This window comes from Salvelinus fontinalis, chromosome 3 (genome assembly GCF_029448725.1).
Source record: "Salvelinus fontinalis isolate EN_2023a chromosome 3, ASM2944872v1, whole genome shotgun sequence".
In the NCBI taxonomy this organism is placed as follows: Eukaryota; Metazoa; Chordata; class Actinopteri; order Salmoniformes; family Salmonidae; genus Salvelinus; species Salvelinus fontinalis.
This window is the reverse complement of record NC_074667.1, coordinates 56,926,187-56,947,474: the sequence shown is the minus strand read 5'-3', so window position 1 is coordinate 56,947,474 and position 21,288 is coordinate 56,926,187. Positions and strand designations below refer to the sequence as shown.

The 21,288-nt window shown below is 45.9% G+C and overlaps 1 protein-coding gene across 2 annotated transcripts; it reads right to left on the bottom strand.

Annotated features, from left to right (window-relative positions):
• Window positions 1-8,819: 8,819 nt before the first annotated feature.
• On the bottom strand, window positions 8,820-20,835 carry LOC129851166 (PR domain zinc finger protein 2-like). 2 transcript variants are annotated; one of them, XM_055917512.1, is made up of 7 exons: window positions 20,729-20,835; window positions 20,049-20,152; window positions 19,731-19,883; window positions 18,962-19,088; window positions 15,431-15,541; window positions 10,622-15,246; window positions 8,820-10,400 (listed from the first exon to the last, which is right to left on the bottom strand). In XM_055917512.1, exons 1-7 carry the CDS (start codon window positions 20,814-20,816, stop codon window positions 10,383-10,385), a joined length of 5,226 nt encoding a protein of 1,741 aa, XP_055773487.1. In that variant the 5' UTR covers window positions 20,817-20,835; the 3' UTR covers window positions 8,820-10,382. The 2 variants fall into 2 exon arrangements, with proteins under 2 accessions (XP_055773487.1, XP_055773488.1); XM_055917513.1 differs by lacking the exons at window positions 18,962-19,088; window positions 19,731-19,883; window positions 20,049-20,152; window positions 20,729-20,835 and adding an exon at window positions 17,099-18,925.
• Window positions 20,836-21,288: the final 453 nt, after the last annotated feature.

Here is a 21,288-nt window from a genome sequence, read left to right as displayed (position 1 = left end):
TAATGCCTGATGCAATTTGTATGCAGTGCTCCTAAGTTTAAAGTAGACACATTACATTGAATCTGGGGCAATTTGTGTACCGGTAGGTGAGTGACTTAGGACTAATTTGTGTACCGGTAGGTGAGTGACTTAGGACTAATTTGTGTACCGGTAGGTGAGTGACTTAGGACTAATTTGTGTACCGGTAGGTGAGTGACTTAGGACTAATTTGTGTACCGGTAGGTGAGTGACTTAGGACTAATTTGTGTACCGATAGGTGAGTGACTTAGGACTAATTTGTGTACCGGTAGGTGAGTGACTTAGGACTAATTTGTGTACCGGTAGGTGAGTGACTTAGGACTAATTTGTGTACCGGTAGGTGAGTGACTTAGGACTAATTTGTGTACCGGTAGGTGAGTGACTTAGGACTAATTTGTGTACCGGTAGGTGAGTGACTTAGGACTAATTTGTGTACCGGTAGGTGAGTGACTTAGGACTAATTTGTGTACCGGTAGGTGAGTGACTTAGGACTAATTTGTGTACCGGTAGGTGAGTGACTTAGGACTAATTTGTGTACCGGTAGGTGAGTGACTTAGGACTAATTTGTGTACCGGTAGGTGAGTGACTTAGGACTAATTTGTGTACCGGTAGGTGAGTGACTTAGGACTAATTTGTGTACCGGTAGGTGAGTGACTTAGGACTAATTTGTGTACCGGTAGATGAGTGACTTAGGACTAATTTGTGTACCGGTAGGTGAGTGACTTAGGACTAATTTGTGTACCGGTAGGTGAGTGACTTAGGACTAATTTGTGTACCGGTAGGTGAGTGACTTAGGACTAATTTGTGTACCGGTAGGTGAGTGACTTAGGACTAATTTGTGTACCGGTAGGTGAGTGACTTAGGACTAATTTGTGTACCGGTAGGTGAGTGACTTAGGGCTAATTTGTGTACCGGTAGGTGAGTGACTTAGGACTAATTTGCATCATGGGTGTTGTTATCCTTGAGGCCGACTGGAGAGTGTAAAGGCTCTATTGTTTTTCACAGAACAGTCTTTTTATAAGGTATCACCCACACCGAGGAACGATGCAAGGACTGTACGCATGAAATGACTCACAGTGCACTGCTCTCAAAATACACCCAGATCACAGCCACAGACATGGTCTTCTGACAGTCTATATCGGGGTTCCACAACTGGCAGCGGTTTTATTTGGCCCCCCCAAGTCCTCTGAGCAAAAAAAAATAATAAAACATTTTAAATGGTTGCATTTTCATTGTTGGATGTAAAAACACCAAGAAATCACCTTCAAGTGATTTTAATTTCGGAACTCTGTTCCCAAGTATTTCAACAAATAATCGAGAGACACGTGATCATAAATAAATGAAAGCAAGATTTATGTTTCATTCTAATATTATATCTGTTTGGCCTTCTTGCAGTTAGTTTGCGGTCTACAAATTATTTGAAATTGTGTTCCGGACCGCCGACCATGCACTCCACTAAAAATCATCCAGCACTGAATCTAGTTGATGATCCCTGGTCTATATTATATGTTCAGATAATATAATCAAGGCGTATCAAAAGTTATATTACTTTTCCCGAAGTACAGTATGTACTGTATATACACTGAGTGTAAAAAAACATTAAGGACACCTGTTCTTTCCATGACATAGACTGATCAGGTGAATCCAGGTGAAAGCTTTGATCCCTTATTGATGTCACTTGTTAAATCCACTTCAATCAGTGTAGATGAAGGGGAGGATATTGATTAAATAATTATTTTCAAGCCTTGAGACAATTGAGACATGGATTGCGTATTTTGTACCATTCAGAGGGTGAATGGGCAAGACAAAAGATTTAAGTGCATTTGAACAGGGTATGGTAGTTCATGTCAGGCGCACCGGTTTGTGTCAAGAACTGCAACGTTGCTGGGTTTTTCACACTCAACAGTTCCGTGTTTCAAAAATGCTCCAACACCCAAAGAACGTCCAGCCAACTTGACACAACTGTGGGAAGCATTGGAGTCAACATGGGCCAGCATCCCTGTGGAACGCTTTTGACACCTTGTAGAGTCCATGCGAACGAATTGAGGGGAAATTGGGGGGGGGGGGGGGGGGGGGGGGGGGTTGTACACTCAGTGTATACTTAGGGAAAAGTAGAATAATTTAATACGCCTTGATTTTAATATCTGTCTCAACTTTCTAAAAGAAGAGAGCCTTTCAGTTTGGCAGAAAATGCCAATGCCAATATAGGCTAGCTTCATCGACCACCCAGAATATCACATTACTGTATGTACTCTGTCAAGTGTAGACTAGGAAATGAATAAACAAACGGAGCTTTTGGCATTCTGAGCACAGCCCGATTCCAGCAGCAATTCCTCGGGTAGTATTCTGGTTCTACAGGAAAAAATAAATAATGATGATTGACTAGAGCCGCAGCATCACGGCAAGATAATTAATCTATGGGGGGCTGGTCATGCTTCAGACTTTTGTTTTTTAAATAACAAATTAATATCTATTCTTTGGCATGTCGAGAAGACAATGCAGGATACAGGATTGGAGCCCCTGTCTGTCATATTGCAGGTAATGTTTTCAGGTCAGATGAAAGACATTCAGTCAGTCACGTTCTGAAGACACATTCCCCTTGGGATGACCTCTCTCCCATCATACTCAAGTACATTGTCATCAATGCGCTTGTCATTCTGTAGTCTAACCTATACATAATCAGTATCAGTGTGCGTGTATGAAATCAACTACATTGCAATCAGACTGTGCATAGTGACTGATGGACAAATCTCTGTGCATCCCAAATAGGACTCAATACTCACCACCATGGCCCAGTTTTTCATAAATTATCTGGATTTCTTCTATCGGAAAGGATTAAATGCATAGAAATAGAATGAATAGAACTGACAAATAATTTACTTTAAAGTGGACTCCTGTTGTATAGATTTTATTTCTATGCATTTAATTCTATCCGATAGCCAAGATCCATTTGATGACTTAAAAAAAAAACTTGGACCAGGTGATCAACATGAGTTCACCTTGCCAAAACAGATGCCTGAATGTACAGTACGATGACTCTGCAATGGAATCACAACTAAAAAGGACCTAACTAAAAACATTAAATCATACATGGCAGCGTACAGACGCCAAATTGAAAAATAATGTAATATGTAAATAAGAACATTATGTTTTACATGTTTTTCGGTTAGCTAGCCAGCTATTTTCGTCCGCCGCGCTGCCGTTCCCCTACCTAGTCAATACTGCTGGTCAACACCGCTAACACTGCTAACACTGCTAGCTAGCCAACTTCTACCGAATAGCAGCACTGTAGAAACTATTACATTACAACGGAACGATTTGATTAGTGTAGTGTTAGCTGGCTACTGTTAGCTAGCTACATAGTTGTCTTTGCTGTCCTTGTATCTAGGACAATTGTGTAGTTAGACTAATTATCTGGCCAGTTACCGAGGTTACCTAGCCAGCTATCGAGGCTACCTGGCCAGCTACACTTCAAACAAAGTCAACTACGCAGCCACTGCTAGCCAGCCTACTTCAGCAGTACCGTATCATTTTAATCATTTTAGTCAATAAGATTTTTCCAACGTAAGCTTAACTTTCTGAACATTCGAGACGTGTAGTCCACTTGTCATTCCAATCTCCTTTGCATTAGCGTAGCCTCTTCTTTAGCCTGTCAACTATGTGTCTGTCTATCCCTGTTCTCTCCTCTCTGCACAGACCATACAAACGCCTCACACCGCGTGGCCGCGGCCACCCTAACCTGGTGGTCCCAGCCCGCACGACCCACGTGGAGTTCCAGGTCTCCGGTAGCCTCTGGAACTGCCGATCTGTGGCCAACAAGGCAGAGTTCATCTCAGCCTATGCTTCCCTCCAGTCCCTCGACTTCTTGGCACTGACGGAAACATGGCTCACCACAGATAACACTGCTACTCCTACTGCTCTCTCTTCGTCTGCCCACGTGTTCTCGCACACCCCGAGAGCTTCTGGTCAGCGGGGTGGTGGCACCGGGATCCTCGTCTCTCCCAAGTGGTCATTCTCTCTTTCTCCCCTTACCCATCTGTCTATCGCCTCCTTTGAATTCCATGCTGTCACAGTTACCAGCCCTTTCAAGCTTAACATCCTTATCATTTATCGCCCTCCAGGTTCCCTCGGAGAGTTCATCAATGAGCTTGATGCCTTGATAAGCTCCTTTCCTGAGGACGGCTCACCTCTCACAGTTCTGGGTGACTTTAACCTCCCCACGTCTACCTTTGACTCATTCCTCTCTGCCTCCTTCTTTCCACTCCTCTCCTCTTTTGACCTCGCCCTCTCACCTTCCCCCCCTACTCACAAGGCAGGCAATACGCTTGACCTCATCTTTACTAGATGCTGTTCTTCCACTAACCTCATTGCAACTCCCCTCCAAGTCTCCGACCACTACCTTGTATCCTTTTCCCTCTCGCTCTCATCCAACACTTCCCACACTGCCCCTACTCGGATGGTATCGCGCCGTCCCAACCTTCGCTCTCTCTCCCCCGCTACTCTCTCCTCTTCCATCCTACCATCTCTTCCCTCTGCTCAAACCTTCTTCAACCTATCTCCTGATTCTGCCTCCTCAACCCTCCTCTCCTCCCTTTCTGCATCCTTTGACTCTCTGTGTCCCCTATCCTCCAGGCCGGCTCGGTCCTCCCCTCCCGCTCCGTGGCTCGACGACTCATTGCGAGCTCACAGAACAGGGCTCCGGGCAGCCGAGCGGAAATGGAGGAAAACTCGCCTCCCTGCGGACCTGGCATCCTTTCACTCCCTCCTCTCTACATTTTCCTCTTCTGTCTCTGCTGCTAAAGCAACTTTCTACCACTCTAAATTCCAAGCATCTGCCTCTAACCCTAGGAAGCTCTTTGCCACCTTCTCCTCCCTCCTGAATCCTCCCCCCCCCCCCCCCCCCCCTCCTCCCTGTCTGCAGACGACTTCGTCAACCATTTCGAAAAGAAGGTCGACGACATCCGATCCTCGTTTGCTAAGTCAAACGACACCGCTGGTTCTGCTCACACTGCCCTACCCTGTGCTCTGACCTCTTTCTCCCCTCTCTCTCCAGATGAAATCTTGCGTCTTGTGACGGCCGGCCGCCCAACAACCTGCCCGCTTGACCCTATCCCCTCCTCTCTTCTCCAGACCATTTCCGGAGACCTTCTCCCTTACCTCACCTCGCTCATCAACTCATCCTTGACCGCTGGCTACGTCCCTTCCGTCTTCAAGAGAGCGAGAGTTGCACCCCTTCTGAAAAAACCTACACTCGATCCCTCCGATGTCAACAACTACTGACCAGTATCCCTTCTTTCTTTTCTCTCCAAAACTCTTGAACGTGCCGTCCTTGGCCAGCTCTCCTGCTATCTCTCTCAGAATGACCTTCTTGATCCAAATCAGTCAGGTTTCAAGACTAGTCATTCAACTGAGACTGCTCTTCTCTGTATCACGGAGGCGCTCCGCACTGCTAAAGCTAACTCTCTCTCCTCTGCTCTCATCCTTCTAGACCTATCGGCTGCCTTCGATACTGTGAACCATCAGATCCTCCTCTCCACCCTCTCCAAGTTGGGCATCTCCGGCGCGGCCCACGCGTGGATTGCGTCCTACCTGACAGGTCGCTCCTACCAGGTGGCGTGGCGAGAATCTGTCTCCTCACCACGCGCTCTCACCACTGGTGTCCCCCAGGGCTCTGTTCTAGGCCCTCTCCTATTCTCGCTATACACCAAGTCACTTGGCTCTGTCATAACCTCACATGGTCTCTCCTATCATTGCTATGCAGACGACACACAATTAATCTTCTCCTTTCCCCCTTCTGATGACCAGGTGGCGAATCGCATCTCTGCATGTCTGGCAGACATATCAGTGTGGATGACGGATCACCACCTCAAGCTGAACCTCGGCAAGACGGAGCTGCTCTTCCTCCCGGGGAAGGACTGCCCGTTCCATGATCTCGCCATCACGGTTGACAACTCCATTGTGTCCTCCTCCCAGAGCGCTAAGAACCTTGGCGTGATCCTGGACAACACCCTGTCGTTCTCAACTAACATCAAGGCGGTGGCCCGTTCCTGTAGGTTCATGCTCTACAACATCCGCAGAGTACGACCCTGCCTCACACAGGAAGCGGCGCAGGTCCTAATCCAGGCACTTGTCATCTCCCGTCTGGATTAATGCAACTCGCTGTTGGCTGGGCTCCCTGCCTGTGCCATTAAACCCCTACAACTCATCCAGAACGCCGCAGCCCGTCTGGTGTTCAACCTTCCCAAGTTCTCTCACGTCACCCCGCTCCTCCGCTCTCTCCACTGGCTTCCAGTTGAAGCTCGCATCCGCTACAAGACCATGGTGCTTGCCTACGGAGCTGTGAGGGGAACGGCACCTCAGTACCTTCAGGCTCTGATCAGGCCCTACACCCAAACAAGGGTATTGCGTTCATCCACCTCTGGCCTGCTCGCCTCCCTACCACTGAGGAAGTACAGTTCCCGCTCAGCCCAGTCAAAACTGTTCGCTGCTCTGGCACCCCAATGGTGGAACAAACTCCCGCACGACGCCAGGACAGCGGAATCAATCACCACCTTCCGGAGACACCTGAAACCCCACCTCTTTAAGGAATACCTAGGATAGGATAAAGCAATCCTTCTGACACCCCCCCCCCCCCCTTAAAAGATTTTGATGCACTATTGTAAAGTGGCTGTTCCACTGGATGTCATAAGGTGAATGCACCAATTTGTAAGTCGCTTTGGATAAGAGCGTCTGCTAAATGACTCAAATGTAAATGTAAATGTTACATAATGAGGTCAACAGGTATATTTTTCTTTGTTCATTAATCCTCAAACATACACTGAGTGTTCAAAACATTAGGAACTCCTGCTCTTTCAATAGCATATACTGACCAGGTGAATCCAGGTGAAAGCTATTATCCCTTATTGATTTTACTTGTTAAATCCACTTCAATCAGTGTAGATGAAGAGGAGGAGGCAGGTTAAAGGATTTTTTAGCCTTGACAATTGAGAAATGGATTGTGTATGTGTGTTATTCAGAGGGTGAATGGGCAACACAAAAGATGTAAGTGCCTTTGAATGGGGTATGTTATTAGGTGCCAGGCATATCAGTTTGAATGTCAAGAACTGCAACACTGCTGGGTTTTTCATGCTCAACAGTTTCCCTTGTGTATCAATAATGGTCCACCACCCAAAGGACATCCAGCCAACTTGACACAACTGTGGGAAGCATTGGAGTCAACATGGGCCAGCATTCCTGTGGAATGCTTGACACCTTGTAGAATCCATGTCCCCGATGAATTGAGGCTGTTCTGAGGGCAAAGGGGGGTGCAACTCAATATTAGTGAGTTGGTCCTAATGTTTTGTACACTCGGAGTATATTAGAAGATTCTCAATTAATTTATCTCAAGAGAATTCTCAGGAATATTGATGCAGGAAGGCAAACATATAAGATGAAAATGTTAAACGGAAATATCATATATTAGCTTTATAATATATGGTTAAATTACAGCTTTTTCCCCAAATATGCAAAAAGCACTTAAGTCATACTCCCTCTCCTCATAGGGTGAGCATTGTACATGGAGACAGATGGGAAAATCCCTCTATATAGCACGTTATGGTGTAGATAGGGACAAATCATAATCAAAGTAGAATATTATGTCCAAGTATGTCATCATTTGTTACAGGCCTGCATGTATACTAAACAAAAATATAAAGGCAACAATTTCAAGATTTTACTGAGTTACAGTTTATAGAAGGAAGTCAGTCAATTTAAATGAATGAATTAGGGCATAATCTATGAATTTCACAACTGGGCAGGGGCGCAGCCATGGGTGGGCATGGGACGGCATAGGCCCACCCACTTGGGAGCCAGGCACAGACCATCAGAATGAGTTGTTCCCCACAAAAGAGCTTTATTAAAGACAGAAATACTGCTCAGCATCGCCCCTCCCCCTCTTCAGATGATGCCGAAGGGTGAAGAAGCCGGATGTGAAAGTCCTGGGCTGGCATGGTTACGCATGGTCTGCGGTTGTGAGGTAGGTTGGATGTACTACCCAATTCTCTAAACATTGGAGGTGGCTTATGATAGAGAAAATAACATAAAATTCTCTGGCAACAGCTCTGGTGGACATTCCTGCAGTCATGCCAATTGCAAGCTCCCTCAAAACTTGAGACATCCGTGGCATTTTTTCATTGTGTTATGTGACAAAACTGCACATTTTTAGAGCGCCTGTTTATTGTCCCCAGCACAATATGCACCTGTGTAATGATGCTGTTTAATCAGCTTCTTGAGATGCCACACCTGTCAGGTGGACAGGCCATCTTGGAAAAGGAGAAATACTCACTAACAGGGATGTAACCAAATTTGTGATAAGCTTCTTGTGCGCATGGAACATTTCTGGGATCTTTTATTTTAGCTTATGAAAAATGTGACCAACACTTTACATGTGTTTATATTTCAGTATAGATCACATTAAAGATACGCTACCTCTACAACCACACAAATTTAGGTACAGAAATAACCTGCAATCAATGACCTTACCGTGGCATGTTTGCCACTGCAAGGAACATTAGAACTGAAGCAATTTTCCAGGCCATCCTTATTACTGGAACACAGTGGCTATTACTCTCCAGCTGTTCACATCTCCAGACATGATTCCAATTTTCAAACCTTTGAAAATACTTCTGAACATCATCACCTTTGAACATTTTTGACAATCCTCAATATGATCATTGCTGCTACATATTTCAGATGAATTCACTTGATTACATCATAAAGGTGAAATAAAGTCTCGGGACCATTTTGAAAAGAAAACAAAAATGCAAATCTATAGGGAGTCTTTATTCAGGGAAATGTTACAGGGGAAATATTCCAATGACTACATTTCAATTATTTTTCTGAGGCAACTCAGTTTGTCATGTGCAATAGAAATGTCTAAATCCCATTCTTCACATTTAAAACCAAATAACTGAAATGTCCAAATGCAGTCGTTTTTACTTCAATATCAAACAATTTCAGGGTAACAATTAAGTACCTTACTGTGATTGATTTCAATAAAAATTGAAAAGAGCAATTTCTCAAGAATTTTGCTAGGACTGTCTGGGAGTGGTCTGGGTGAGTATTTTCAAACAGCTCTTACATTAAAAGAGCATCGTAATTTTCACAGTAGTATTCCAACCCCAGCGAGGAAATATCTAGAAAATACAGAAAATCATGTTTGACTGCACTGGTCCTTTAAGGATTCATACTGATCTAATCAAAACAGTTTGGCAGATTTTCTTGTTGAAGTGCTTTCAGACAAGAGGGGGCTACTTACACATAGTTATAACACATCAACATGTGAGCCTCTGAAATCCACAGTATCAATCATCTGGATAAGCGGCAGTGTTCCTTAGCCACTCACATTTTCAACGTGGAGAGCAAATCTCATCTTCCCTATCCCTTATCTGGGAACTAACGGTGTTAGGCGGCATTGTTCTAGTTGTGGCAGGTTTCCCTGCTGGTACTGCTCTGATAAGCAACATGAAGACAAAACATACCAGAGACAACACACGTCTCAACTTTGAGATGAAGGGGTCAACTGTTGTCAGACCACGCATACAAACACATGCCTGCCATACAACACATTTGCACACACACTCTTTCAGCCAGCCTTTCACACAACCCACTTCTACAGTTGAAAACAAATGTTTGATCCTAGCTTCCCAAACAAACAAAAAATAAAAAATAAATGCATATAAAGAGATATTCTACAATGTATTCTCAAAGGAGTATTACATGAATTCAAATATACATATTCATTTGCAAATGATTTGTATTAATTAAAGTAGGTGCATGACTTAACATAGGACACAAGCGAGGGACAGGGTTCTGTCTAGTTCTACTGGATAATCAGCACATGCATTAAGAGACTGTTGAATCCTCCAAACATCTCAACAACCAAACAAGTAAACCAAAAACACAGCGAAAGAAACACCAGACCAGTTTTGTGAACTGATATAAATGATTGCCATTTGCAATATATCAGCTTTTAACCGTAACGGAACCCCAATGTCAATGTTATGGGTCAAGTTATGACTTAAAATATATGACAGACTGTATATATTAATTTACAGTCTGTTAATTGTTTCTTTTTTGTGTTTAAAAGTCTCAGGCTCATTTCACAGTGAGTGATGGAGAGAAAAGCTCCTGTTCAGCCAACACAGCATGTGATGTGTAGAGAGCAGAGTCCATGATGTCCTGTAACTGAGCCAGCCCACCTCCAGATCCTCCTGTCTGTCAGAACCTTGGGAAGGCCAGAGGATCTCCTCCAAGGTGAGCCAGCACAGTGACACCCTCCTAGCCAGGGACTTCTTTCTCCTCAGATCGACATGGCTCTACCTGGCTCATTTCAGCAAGGACTCCTGGAAGACGAGACAACGCATCAAGATCAACAAGTATCAACTACAGTGATATGTCTTCTCTAATTTGAAGTGCAACACAGAACCTGATTAACATAAACATTGTGAACCACGTTGTGTGGAAAGTGTTTTTGTAATATATTGTGTAAAGGATTATTTAAAAGTGAGTAGTAACTTGGCATGAACATAGGCTGAGACTGGACACCGTTTGAAAGTAACATTACCTGGGTCTCTTTAGGTCCCTGGCTGGAGAGGTCCTCTGTTTTCACCTCCACAGGAGCTACATTGTTGGCCATCTGTAGGCTCCGTGTCACCGGCCCACCAGCTCGCTCCCTCGCTCTCAGAGAGAACCGTTCCCCTTCTTTCTTAGGCGGCACCTGAGACGGCTTCTGTAGGGGCAATTTCATCTCTGCTACCTTCTTGGGCGGCATTTCCTTGCCCATGCGTTGCTTTGTCTGGGTTGCTGGCAGTGGTGCAGAGTCACTGGGAGTCTCAGAGGGCAACGGGGTGGGGGGTAACGATTGAACTTTACCTTTTTTACTTTTCATGTTGAGAGAAACTGTGGCAGCAGGGAAAGAGGCTGGCCTCTTGGTACGCACCTGCGTGACAGCCGTCTTTCCTTTACCTGGCGGCGGTGGGGTCTCAGCCTCTGCAGAGCCGGGTCCAGAAGTGCGAGCGCGTGTTTTGCCCAGGGTTTTGGGCAACGGTTCAGCAGTCTCTGGCTGCTGGATCTCAGAGTCTGTGGTTCTCCTTCGAAGGCTCATGTTTTTATCTACAGCTGGTGTTGCCTCTTCTGCTGCTGCTCCCTTTTTGGCCTTTTTAGAGACAGGCTTCATGGGACAGCTGACTGCTATATGTTTACTGAGGCTGGCAGGGTAAGTGAACTCCCGACTGCAGTGAGGGCACACGTGGATCTCCTGCGGCTCCTCCTCTTTAACCTGGCTAGGGGCCTTAGCAGTAGCAGCAGTCTTATTCCTCTGAGTAATGGCCTTCTGAACCAGCTGGTTCTTCTTCTTACTGAGGGAACTCATCTTGGTTTTGCCAGGCGGTTCTTGGTTGAAGTTCAGCCTCTTGGGTTGGCCCATTCTGCGGAAGGCGGTGTGCCCTGCGTTGGTAGCAGAGGCAGGCGACAGAGCTCCGTTCTGGGGCTTCACTATCTGTCTGAGAGGGATGGGGTTCTTCTTGGGAGTGTACCGCCTCTTATCACTGGCGTTGGCACAAGCTAGTATGTGCTTGTGCAGCTCGGGCATGTTATCAAAGCTCTTGCCGCACTTGGTGCATCGGATGGCAGTGCTGAATGTCTGGGGGATGTTGTGGGTAGTGAAGTTGGTGGCCGAGGCCACTGAGTCTGCAGCCGTGCGGTTGTGGTAGGGGAAGGGGGGTGGCTTGAAACTGGGGTAGTGTTGATTAATGCCCAGGCGTACGTCTGGGCCTTTAGGCTTGCCTCCCTCAGAAGCCATGATCTTTATTGTAGTGTAGAGCTCTTCAGTTGGGTCCTCCGGTCCAGCCTCTTCATGCTTCCCGTTAGTATCAGGCTGCTCCTCCTCCTTCACATCAGAGACCCCCTGGGAGGAGGCAGCTTCAGCAGAGGACTCAGGCCCTGTGGTTGAGGGGTTACTCTCCTCTTTGGCCCTGGCTGGGTCTGTGTAGTTCTGTGGCCTCAGCTTGCTGCTCTCCACCGCTGCGTGTGTGCACAGCTGGCTGGGATGCAGGTCTTTGTGGTGCTGCTGGAGGTTGCAGAGGAAGGCGAACTCCTTGGAGCAGAAGGAGCAGACAAAGATGCGTCCCACACCATGGAGGGCTGTGCGGTGCTCCAGCAGGGCCGGGGCATTCCCGAACAGCTGCACACAGAACTCACACCTGTAGGGCCACTCAGCGGCGTGCTCCACGATGTGCCGACTGAGCTCTTTGATGGAGCGGAAGGGATCCTCACACACGTTACACACAAAGCTCTTACTGAAGGGGTCTGGCTCCAATCCCTCCTCCTCCACCACCACCTCAGAGGGCTTTTCAGCAGCAGCAGCAGATGGAGGTGAAGACACTGTGGCACCAGGAGGAAGTCCTAAATCAGCCAGCTGATCCATGTGCTGGACCTCCTCTTTAATCACAGTGCTAGAGAGTGATGCTGGGGAGACCACTGACGGAGCTGGGACATCTGATATTCCAACAGGAGAGGTCGATGAGGCAGTGAGGAGGGATTCTTTTACGGGTGATAAAACAGGGAGTTCAGAGCATTGGGATTTCCCCTGTCCCGCAGTAATAATCGGTTCCAGGTCTGGGTTAATTTGGATATCTAAGAAACTGTGGTTCCCACTCTTAGCAGGTTTAGATTGTGCTGAGGATAGACTCACAGGGACAACATCAGATACTGAGGAGGACTCTGTAGAGGGGTTTGATAAAGCTTTCCCGATAATGGGATCTGTATTGTGGGTGGGGTCTACTGGCTTAGTGACATGTTTCTCATCTCCATAACTGTTACTTACCGCAGCTAATATTGTCTCTGCTGTAGTAGAGTTAGATACACAAACTGGCTCGTCCTCACAATGGTCAATGGATCTGGGGGACATTTTAGGGGAGAGGAGAGGGAGAGAGCTGGAAGTGGGGCAGTCTGGTGAGGGCATAGAGGGTAGGACAGGGGGAGGTGGAGTTGGAGAGGTCAGGCTGGAGACGCAGGGGGAGGAGGGATTCATAGTGACAGGGGTTAGAGAGGGGGGGGAGGGATCGGCTGATTCAAAGGGCATATTGGAAGAGGGACTGTGAGAAGCTGTGCCTGTACCACTGCTTGCAGTATACTGAGAATCTGGGCTTCCCAGGGCACAAGAGCCCTCCTCTCCTGCTGGGTTTAAGCCAGCGTACTCATTCATCAACACCTTCTCTAGCATACTGGTATTGGGCTTCTTCTTCTTGGTGTGTGGCTGTGTCGGAGCTGGACTTCCCTTGGACTCTGGCTCCGCTGTACTCTTCCGACTCATGCTTAAATCCAGCACTTCCTCCCTGGGCGTCTTGTTGAAGCCGTCACTCCATTTACTGATGCCGCTGGAAAGGTCCAAGGGCTGCTGATTACATGAGTTCCCTCCGCTCCGAGAGGCAGACCAGCTGCACCCGTCCTTCCCGCTGGGACTCATGGTGTCCCTCTCCTCCTTGCTGGACAGACTCCAGGCAGAGGACATGCCCAGGCTCTCCAGCTTTGGCACCTTGAGGGTGTACGACGAGACCCCTGCCTCGCTCTTACAGCCATCTGCTTTCAGCGCAGGGCTGAGCTGTGGAGATGAGGGAGGGGAAGCCGTTCTTCTCTTAAACCTGCCTGAGGCTGCAGGCAGGGACGCAACGGAGAGAGGGGGAGCTAATCTGTGGCTGTCTGCTATCAGGGCGATGGTGGGTTTCTGACCGTCTGTCTGAGTCTGGAGGAGCTGTTTGAGCTTAGGAGACAGATAAATAGTTTTCTCCTTTTGAAATGCTAATGAGTCTGAGGACTGAGGGAAGAGACTTTCCACCAACAAGGCAGATGAGGAAGACGTGGAGGAGGAAGAGGAGGCAGAGGAGGACCCATTTTCAGACTCAATTTTAAGACTGGGCATGAGCGGGGGTGTCGACGTTCTCCTTTTCGTTGTGGGCTGGCCGAGGTTGGAGACCTGCTTCACAGCACAGGTCCTGGTGTCCACTTTGAAAGCCTGACTGATCTGATTGGGGCTGATGACCACTGCATCGAGACCAAACAGTGCTGCAGAACTGGAGTCCACTTCGATCACTTCACAGCCGCTGACTGAACTAGTGGACAGGATCTTGCCGTCGATGTACAGGCTGAGATTCTCCGATATGTTATCGGATATGTCGACCATGTACTCCTCTCGGTCCCCCTCATCCTCAGTGTCTGCACTAGGCACATAGACAGGGGGTGGGCTGGCACTGGGGGACTGCTCAGGCAGACGCTGCTGCTGCTGTTGCGGGCTCTCCTGCAGCAGCATGCCTTTCCTACGCACACCCTTGGGCAGTAAGTGGCGCTCGTGGATTCTGCGCTGGTGTCTGCGCATGTTGGTGTGAGTGCCGAAAGCCTTATTACAGTACTTGCAAGGATGAAGCTCCTTTGTCTCTCCATTCTCATCCACGATAAAGGGCTGGTCACTCTCAGCCGCAGGGTCCTTCCTCACAACCTGAGGGCTCTGCATAAGTCCTCCAGGGACCGGGGACCCCATGACAACGTAGTGGCCAGAGACAGTGGCACAGTCTGGGCTGGAACAGTCAGCCTGCCCCAGAGGACTGAGTAAAGTAGCAGTCCCAGCCAGTGAGCCAGGCCTTTGGCCCTTGTTCTTTGGCCCGTTCTCATGCCTCCGCTCGTGCCGCCGACGTCCCACCTGCGAGCCAAAGGACTTGCCACAGTAACGGCATTTGAACGTGTGCGTCTGCTGGTTTGCAGTGGCATGGATGTGTGTGTGGCGCTCCAAGCCCTGTTTGGTGGAGAAATGGCGCTCGCAGTGCTGGCAGGGATGGGACTCCTCTCCGTGGGGGTCACCTTCAAGGTCAGGGTCGAGGTATGGGTCAGCCTCTGGTTCAGGCCTTGGTAGGGATGAGGCAGTCTGAAGGCTCCCAGGCCCCACCTCACCTGGGCTGCTATGGCTTAGTGGCAGATCAGGCTGCTCACTCCTATCCTCCGACTCAGCAGACCGAGCCCTCTGCGTTATCAGCGACGGCCGCTGCTGCAGATCCCTTCGGTCTTCCTCATCTTTCTCTCTCATTGCTGCTGAGATGAACTGGGCTTGAGAGAGGCTGTTACTCCCCATGGTGGAGCTCTCCCGAGTCCCCTGTGAAGGCCCTGGAGATGGGGAGGGTCTCTCGTCCTCCTCATTTGGACCTAAAACCGCAGAGCAACAGAATATAAAAGTAACATTTAATTTCAATGTAAAAAAATATTCTGAGATTTTAAAGGGGGAAACCTAGCCGAAATGGTTGAACTACATGAATAACACCACTTAACTAGCTACACCTGAACAGACTTCCCAAATTACAAATATCCATTATAAAATGGGACAACTTACCTTCCTCTGTATCCCACATATTTGTGACAATAGGTTTGGTTCCGCCTGTTTGTTTGGGCCCACGGAATCCACCCAAACAAGCCTGTCTGGCTCTCTCCAACAGTTTTCTGGCTAAGGTAGAAAGCACACATCAACCAACAAACATTAGCCAAACTCAAATAAAAGAATTCACACCAACGCAATATTGGTAAGACGTGGAATGTAATTTCTTTAAAATGTTGACATTGGACTACTTCTACATAAGTAAATGCACCATCAGGAAGAAGATGTTCAGATAAGTGAACATCTAGTGGGGAAAGTGTACAAATTCACACCTCAACTCACAACTGTGCTGTGTATTGGTTGGCCCCTTAAAATACATGGAATTTCAAACTCATAATATTATATTTGTCTAACAGAAAGCAAAGCAATATACTGTATGACTGCTGAACAGGATCTTAAACAATGTAGGCCAAGTACCACATGTGCTTATGTCATCAATTGTCTTTTGGTATTACCATACAGAATGTTTTTCCCCCTTCTTCTAAACAGCTGCAGGTTTAAAAGGCAGGCTAATGACCAATACGGTCAAATACAACTTCTGGCCAAAATTTATTTTCACAGCTATGATGCCTTCATTCAGAAGTCATACTAAACTACATAATGAACAAACTGTCATGTGAAGAGACATGGATATTTTTGGAATGGCTGATCAATGTAGTGGTTATGTGCCTAGGCAGGAGACCATTTTGAGTTGATATCAGCCAGCCTCAAGAGACTGGGCTAGCATCCAGTCATCACTGGAGTTGCTGTGACAACAAGGTCATCTGGCCTGGCCTACAAAGCCTGATTCATGCGACAGAAACACATGTTGCAGCTCAGTCACCTGTGCCCCTCAAATTGGTTTCAAGTCAGCAAAATAAACAAGTTTGAGTGCTTGAAAACAAGCATTGAAATTGTGCTAGCATTTAGTTTTTCTACAAAAGTGAATTTATTTACATTGAAAGATTATATGGTGTATAGATAGTACCCACTTGTTGGAAATTTGATGCAGATATGTACATGATTTGTCAAAGAGGGATTGCAGATAAATGACAAGTAGGCTCTCTCAACAGACAATTCTGAATGTTGAGACTTCTAACACAACTCACTGATAGTACTCAATAGGCATTTTAACATGGCAATGTTCTTAGCCCCTGGCTATCCTTAGTCCCAGGCAAAAACTGGTCGTGGGCTAGCCAAGCCTGTGTCCACACAAACAGAGTTGCCTGAAACCAACCAACTGTCACTTTTCTGGAGTAAAATATTCAAATTAGGAGACAATGGAACACTGATTGACTAGCCCTGCAAAGTCGGTGCCACCCTGCTCTGGAGCAGGGCCAGCAAGACCACTTTTTATGAGTGTGAACGCGGGAATTAGAATGCACCGTAGTGAATGAGAGAAAACGGATAGGCCGCGAGCGTCAATGCCGTCATGCACTTCACATTAGAACGCAAGTCTATTTTTTTCCGCATCTACGTGAAGCAATTCCGGTACAGTGAGCATATAAAACGCCACAAAAGACCGTTTGTGCATTGTTACGTCTGGAATTGTGACATGTATAAGTTAGTTAGAAAGTGTATATTTAGTGTTAAATTTAGCTGCCAGTGACAATAATACATATTTGAAAGCAATAACTTTATGCCTACCTTTGATGATGCCAAGCACATGCATATAGCCTAGGCAGGCTACGACTGGGAAACTCGAACTCCGTTCAAGAGAGAATACTGTTATGTATAAATAACCAGACTAGCTACATTCTTTAAAAACTGCTAGGGTGTATTAGCTAACGTTACAACTCTCCTGTTCGTGATCCAACATAACAGGAGGCAGGTACGGTGGCTCCCGTAGGACATAATGTGAGCCAAAATGAACACAATAATTCACAAGGGCTACATAGCAAACATAAATACAACTGTTTATTATGGATTTTCATGACAATTAAAATTGGCATAAACTACTTAGTGTATGTGAATTGACGCTCTACTCGCACGCAAATTAACGTAATCTGTTTGATTTCAGTTTTGCCCTGGGCTAAAAGCTCTTTTAGCCCTGGGCATTGGTGTGAACGTGACTATTTAGTTAACCTTTAACTAGGCAAGAACAAATTCTTATTTTACAATGACGGCTTACCCCGGCCAAACCCTCCCCTCACACAGACGACGCTGGGCCAATTGTGCACCGCCCTATGCGTCTCCCGATCACTATTGAGTCAATAAATCAGTGCAAATTAAAAACAGACCGGGGTTGAATGCATAGATAGGCCTACACTAAACTTAAATCATAGACATAGTGTTAACCAACATCGTTAACTGGTCATTCATATTGAGAGGAAAACACTAGGTCAATTTCATGTAGATATAAAAATGTAAAAAAGTATGAATTTCATTATAACAGGTAATTATTATGCAAAATGCAACTCGATTTTAAGATTTGGTATTGTTAAGAAAGGAAGGGTGGGACTACAGAACTTGTGCAACTACATGCATCCTGGGCCTAGTCTGCAGCACTACATTACCTCAACTTTGCATTGACTTTGGCTGACTAGCTAGCTAGTAGCTACAGTCCTGATGCCAAATGAAAATGGAGCTCACTTACCTGGGAAACATGAACATTTCAAATTTGTCAACGTATAAGACACATATACCGTTCAGCTAAATCGTGTTTGTTACGTCGAAAATAAAGGGTGTTTATTTTCAGGGCAGGCATATTCCTAGCGATGGCACAGACAAAATTGATAAACGTATCCAGGTAACGTTAGCTAACTAGATGTAGCGAAGGGTTTACAGCACATGTATGACACATACATCGAGTAATCTACCATCCCTTTACCACAACGGCAACTGTTTTGATCAGTTATTTTCTGAACACAAAAGCCAGCACTTTGCAATCTAGCACGTCCGTGCTTGACCTAGCCTGTTAGCTCGCGAGCTAGCTACCTGAGCTGAATTGACAGCAGATTGAAACAAACCGATCAGACTATGAAATCCCTAACCTGCAAGTCCTGTAACATAACTAGCTAATTGGATACCTCTTAAATATAGTAAAGTAGAAAATGGATCAACGAATCAAATAACGTGGCTCGCAAATAAGTTGCTAGTCTGGAAAGGTCACATCCTAGAAAACTCGGTGGCTGGTTCGTCGTGACGTTTACGTTAGCTAGCTAACTTATTTATCCGACAAGCCAATGTTGACAGTATCGTGCTGCCTGTGTTGTTACATACTAGCTACCAATTTGGCTTCAATCAACCTTTTTTAAATTGACAGTAACATAAAAGTACTTTTGAGATAGAAAGTTTGGAAAGGAAAATGACTGCATCTAGTTAGTTACACCTCACTGTACTGTTAGCTAAGCTAGCTAGCATGCTATCAAGAATTCAACTTCGAATGGGCGTAAGGACAATTTCCTTCGACTTCTGCCACCCACTGCCAGCTATCGTATCGAAGAGTTTGGTAAATATGTACTGCAAAATGTATGAGAGAAATTAGAATTTTAGGGGTGTACGCCTTACCTCGCTTTGCCCTGGGTGAATTTTTCTTGTTCAGATTGCTGGCTCTTTCTTCCTCTAATGCAGCTGTTATCTCAGGGTTGTCTTCCCCATTGTACCACACCAGCAACTCTTTCCCGGGTCCGATTGGCTGTTACAAGAAAAGAGGAGAGTGGGAACAAATCAGAGACAGGTTTGCTGAGAGACAGGATGAAATACTTGGGCTCTTGTTGTGCCTGTCAAGTCCAACAGGAAGTTAGGTCCTGACATTTCAGTAGTTGTAGATGCCAAACTATGTATTTTAACATTTTTAAATGTAATTCCCTTTATAAATGGTTTATTATACCCAAGTATAGCAGAGACAGCATAATACAAATTTGGATTTTGCATTAATTATTTTAAAAAGTTTACCACAGTGGTAAAACATAGTAAAGACCAACCAAATTGGTTGTAATTCTCTCATTTGGCTTCAATGAGAATAACCCCCATACTAGCCAGCAGATCCGACCACTTGCTTACATCTGCACTAGGGTCGGACAGGATCCCTGTGCAGATTAAGACGCTGCGGAGCCGGCGTGAGATATGGCTTGGGAAAACATACCTCAATCCAGGAATGAGAAATGCGTTGTACTACAAATTGTCCCATTATCTCAACTGTTACACCGAGAAGATTGAACGCTAAATAGCCAGTACTCTTGCATCCACATGCCTAAATAGCAAACCACCACTCTGCTTTAATGCTCAAATGTTTAGAGAGTAACATTTTACCAGTGAGACTTCATGTCTGAATTACCCGTAACACTTTGTAGTAAATGGCTCGGTTGATCTCCATGGGGAAAAGGTTCTGTTCTTGAGTGGAGTGTGCCCAGTTTACATACCGTAGCCAGTTCCCCTTCATGGGGTCTGTAGCATCCACACACATCCAGCCCCTGGCTGGAAAATACACCTACAGAGGACAGATTGGTTATTTGGATGATCATCTTTAAAATGTTATGAAAACGGATAACAGCATATATAATACAGAGGGTGTGCTGTGCCTGTGATGTTTACAACCTATATGTCTGTGAAGGCACTGTAGATCTTTGAGGCTTTTGCTCTATCCTCTGCTCACCTCCCACATGTAAACATTGCTGGACACCTGGGACCTCTTTTTCTTCTCTCCTACAAACGGGCCGAACCTCTTGCCTTTAGGGATCAGCCTCGAGGCCCAGACACCTGGGGAAAAGAGTGGAGGAAAATTCGTCAGCAATCTCAAACCAAAACCCCACTGCCTACTAAATGTTGCCTAGGCAACTCCCTGCCATTGGGGATAGCGATCCCAAATCAAATTCATCTTACACATGCAGATTTTTCAAAGTTGGCCAGAATTGGACATGCACTACAAAATTCACAATTAACCATGCATAGAAAAGCTTTCAGACTCTAGAAATGTATTAAGGTGTGCCGATTCTCTGAGGCATGCCAGAACATGCTGGAGATTATTATTTTTCTTGAGTTAAAAGCCTTCATAATGTACTCTGCTTCCACTGCCAGATGTAGTTCTTCCTCTCCCTTGTGATCACTGGTCGTTACTGTATGGTCCTAAGTATCAGGAGCTACACTTATATGAGCTACACTCATACCACACCAGCGAACGCCACAGTCAGAAACCACAGAGCCACTCACTGCATATCGTACGGTGCACTGCTAGCGGAATTTTACCACCAACAAATGATCATTGATCACTTATCTACAAAACTGAAAAGTGATGTGACGTTAGAACAAACCCAAAGCAGCTCATTTTCAACTCACCAATGCGACTTTGATCAACAGCAGAGCAGCTTAGTCTCATGCTATCGGGCAAGCCCTTCCACACATGGCACGGAATGTCAGCGAGCATTTCATTTGTCCCTCCAGGAACTGCCATGGTCACCTAGAATATAACACACAATTTCATATCTAAAACAGACCACCACCCTGACCAAAACATAAAAACACTCTCAAACCTGGAGCACTGTAAAACTGAGCATAAATGTATTGGCTTCTTTTACCTGCTCATGTAAGACTCCACAATGGACTCTGGGTCTGGCACTTTGGGCAGGCTGTGCTTACATTGGATCTAAAGGGGAGGCAGCACAGGAGACATGTATAATTGTGGTCTCAGGATAATAGTTAATCCTATGGTTGGATAATAGCATTGAGGCAGACTGCCGATGCCACATATAGCCACATGATGGTGACTCTGCCAGAGTCACTACTGATTATGAAGGGGATAGCTATCATTACTAGTACTCCACTATAATTAAGATTAACTACCCCTTTATTAACAACACAAGGTGAAATATAAGACATGCATGTTTGTGGAATCAAGT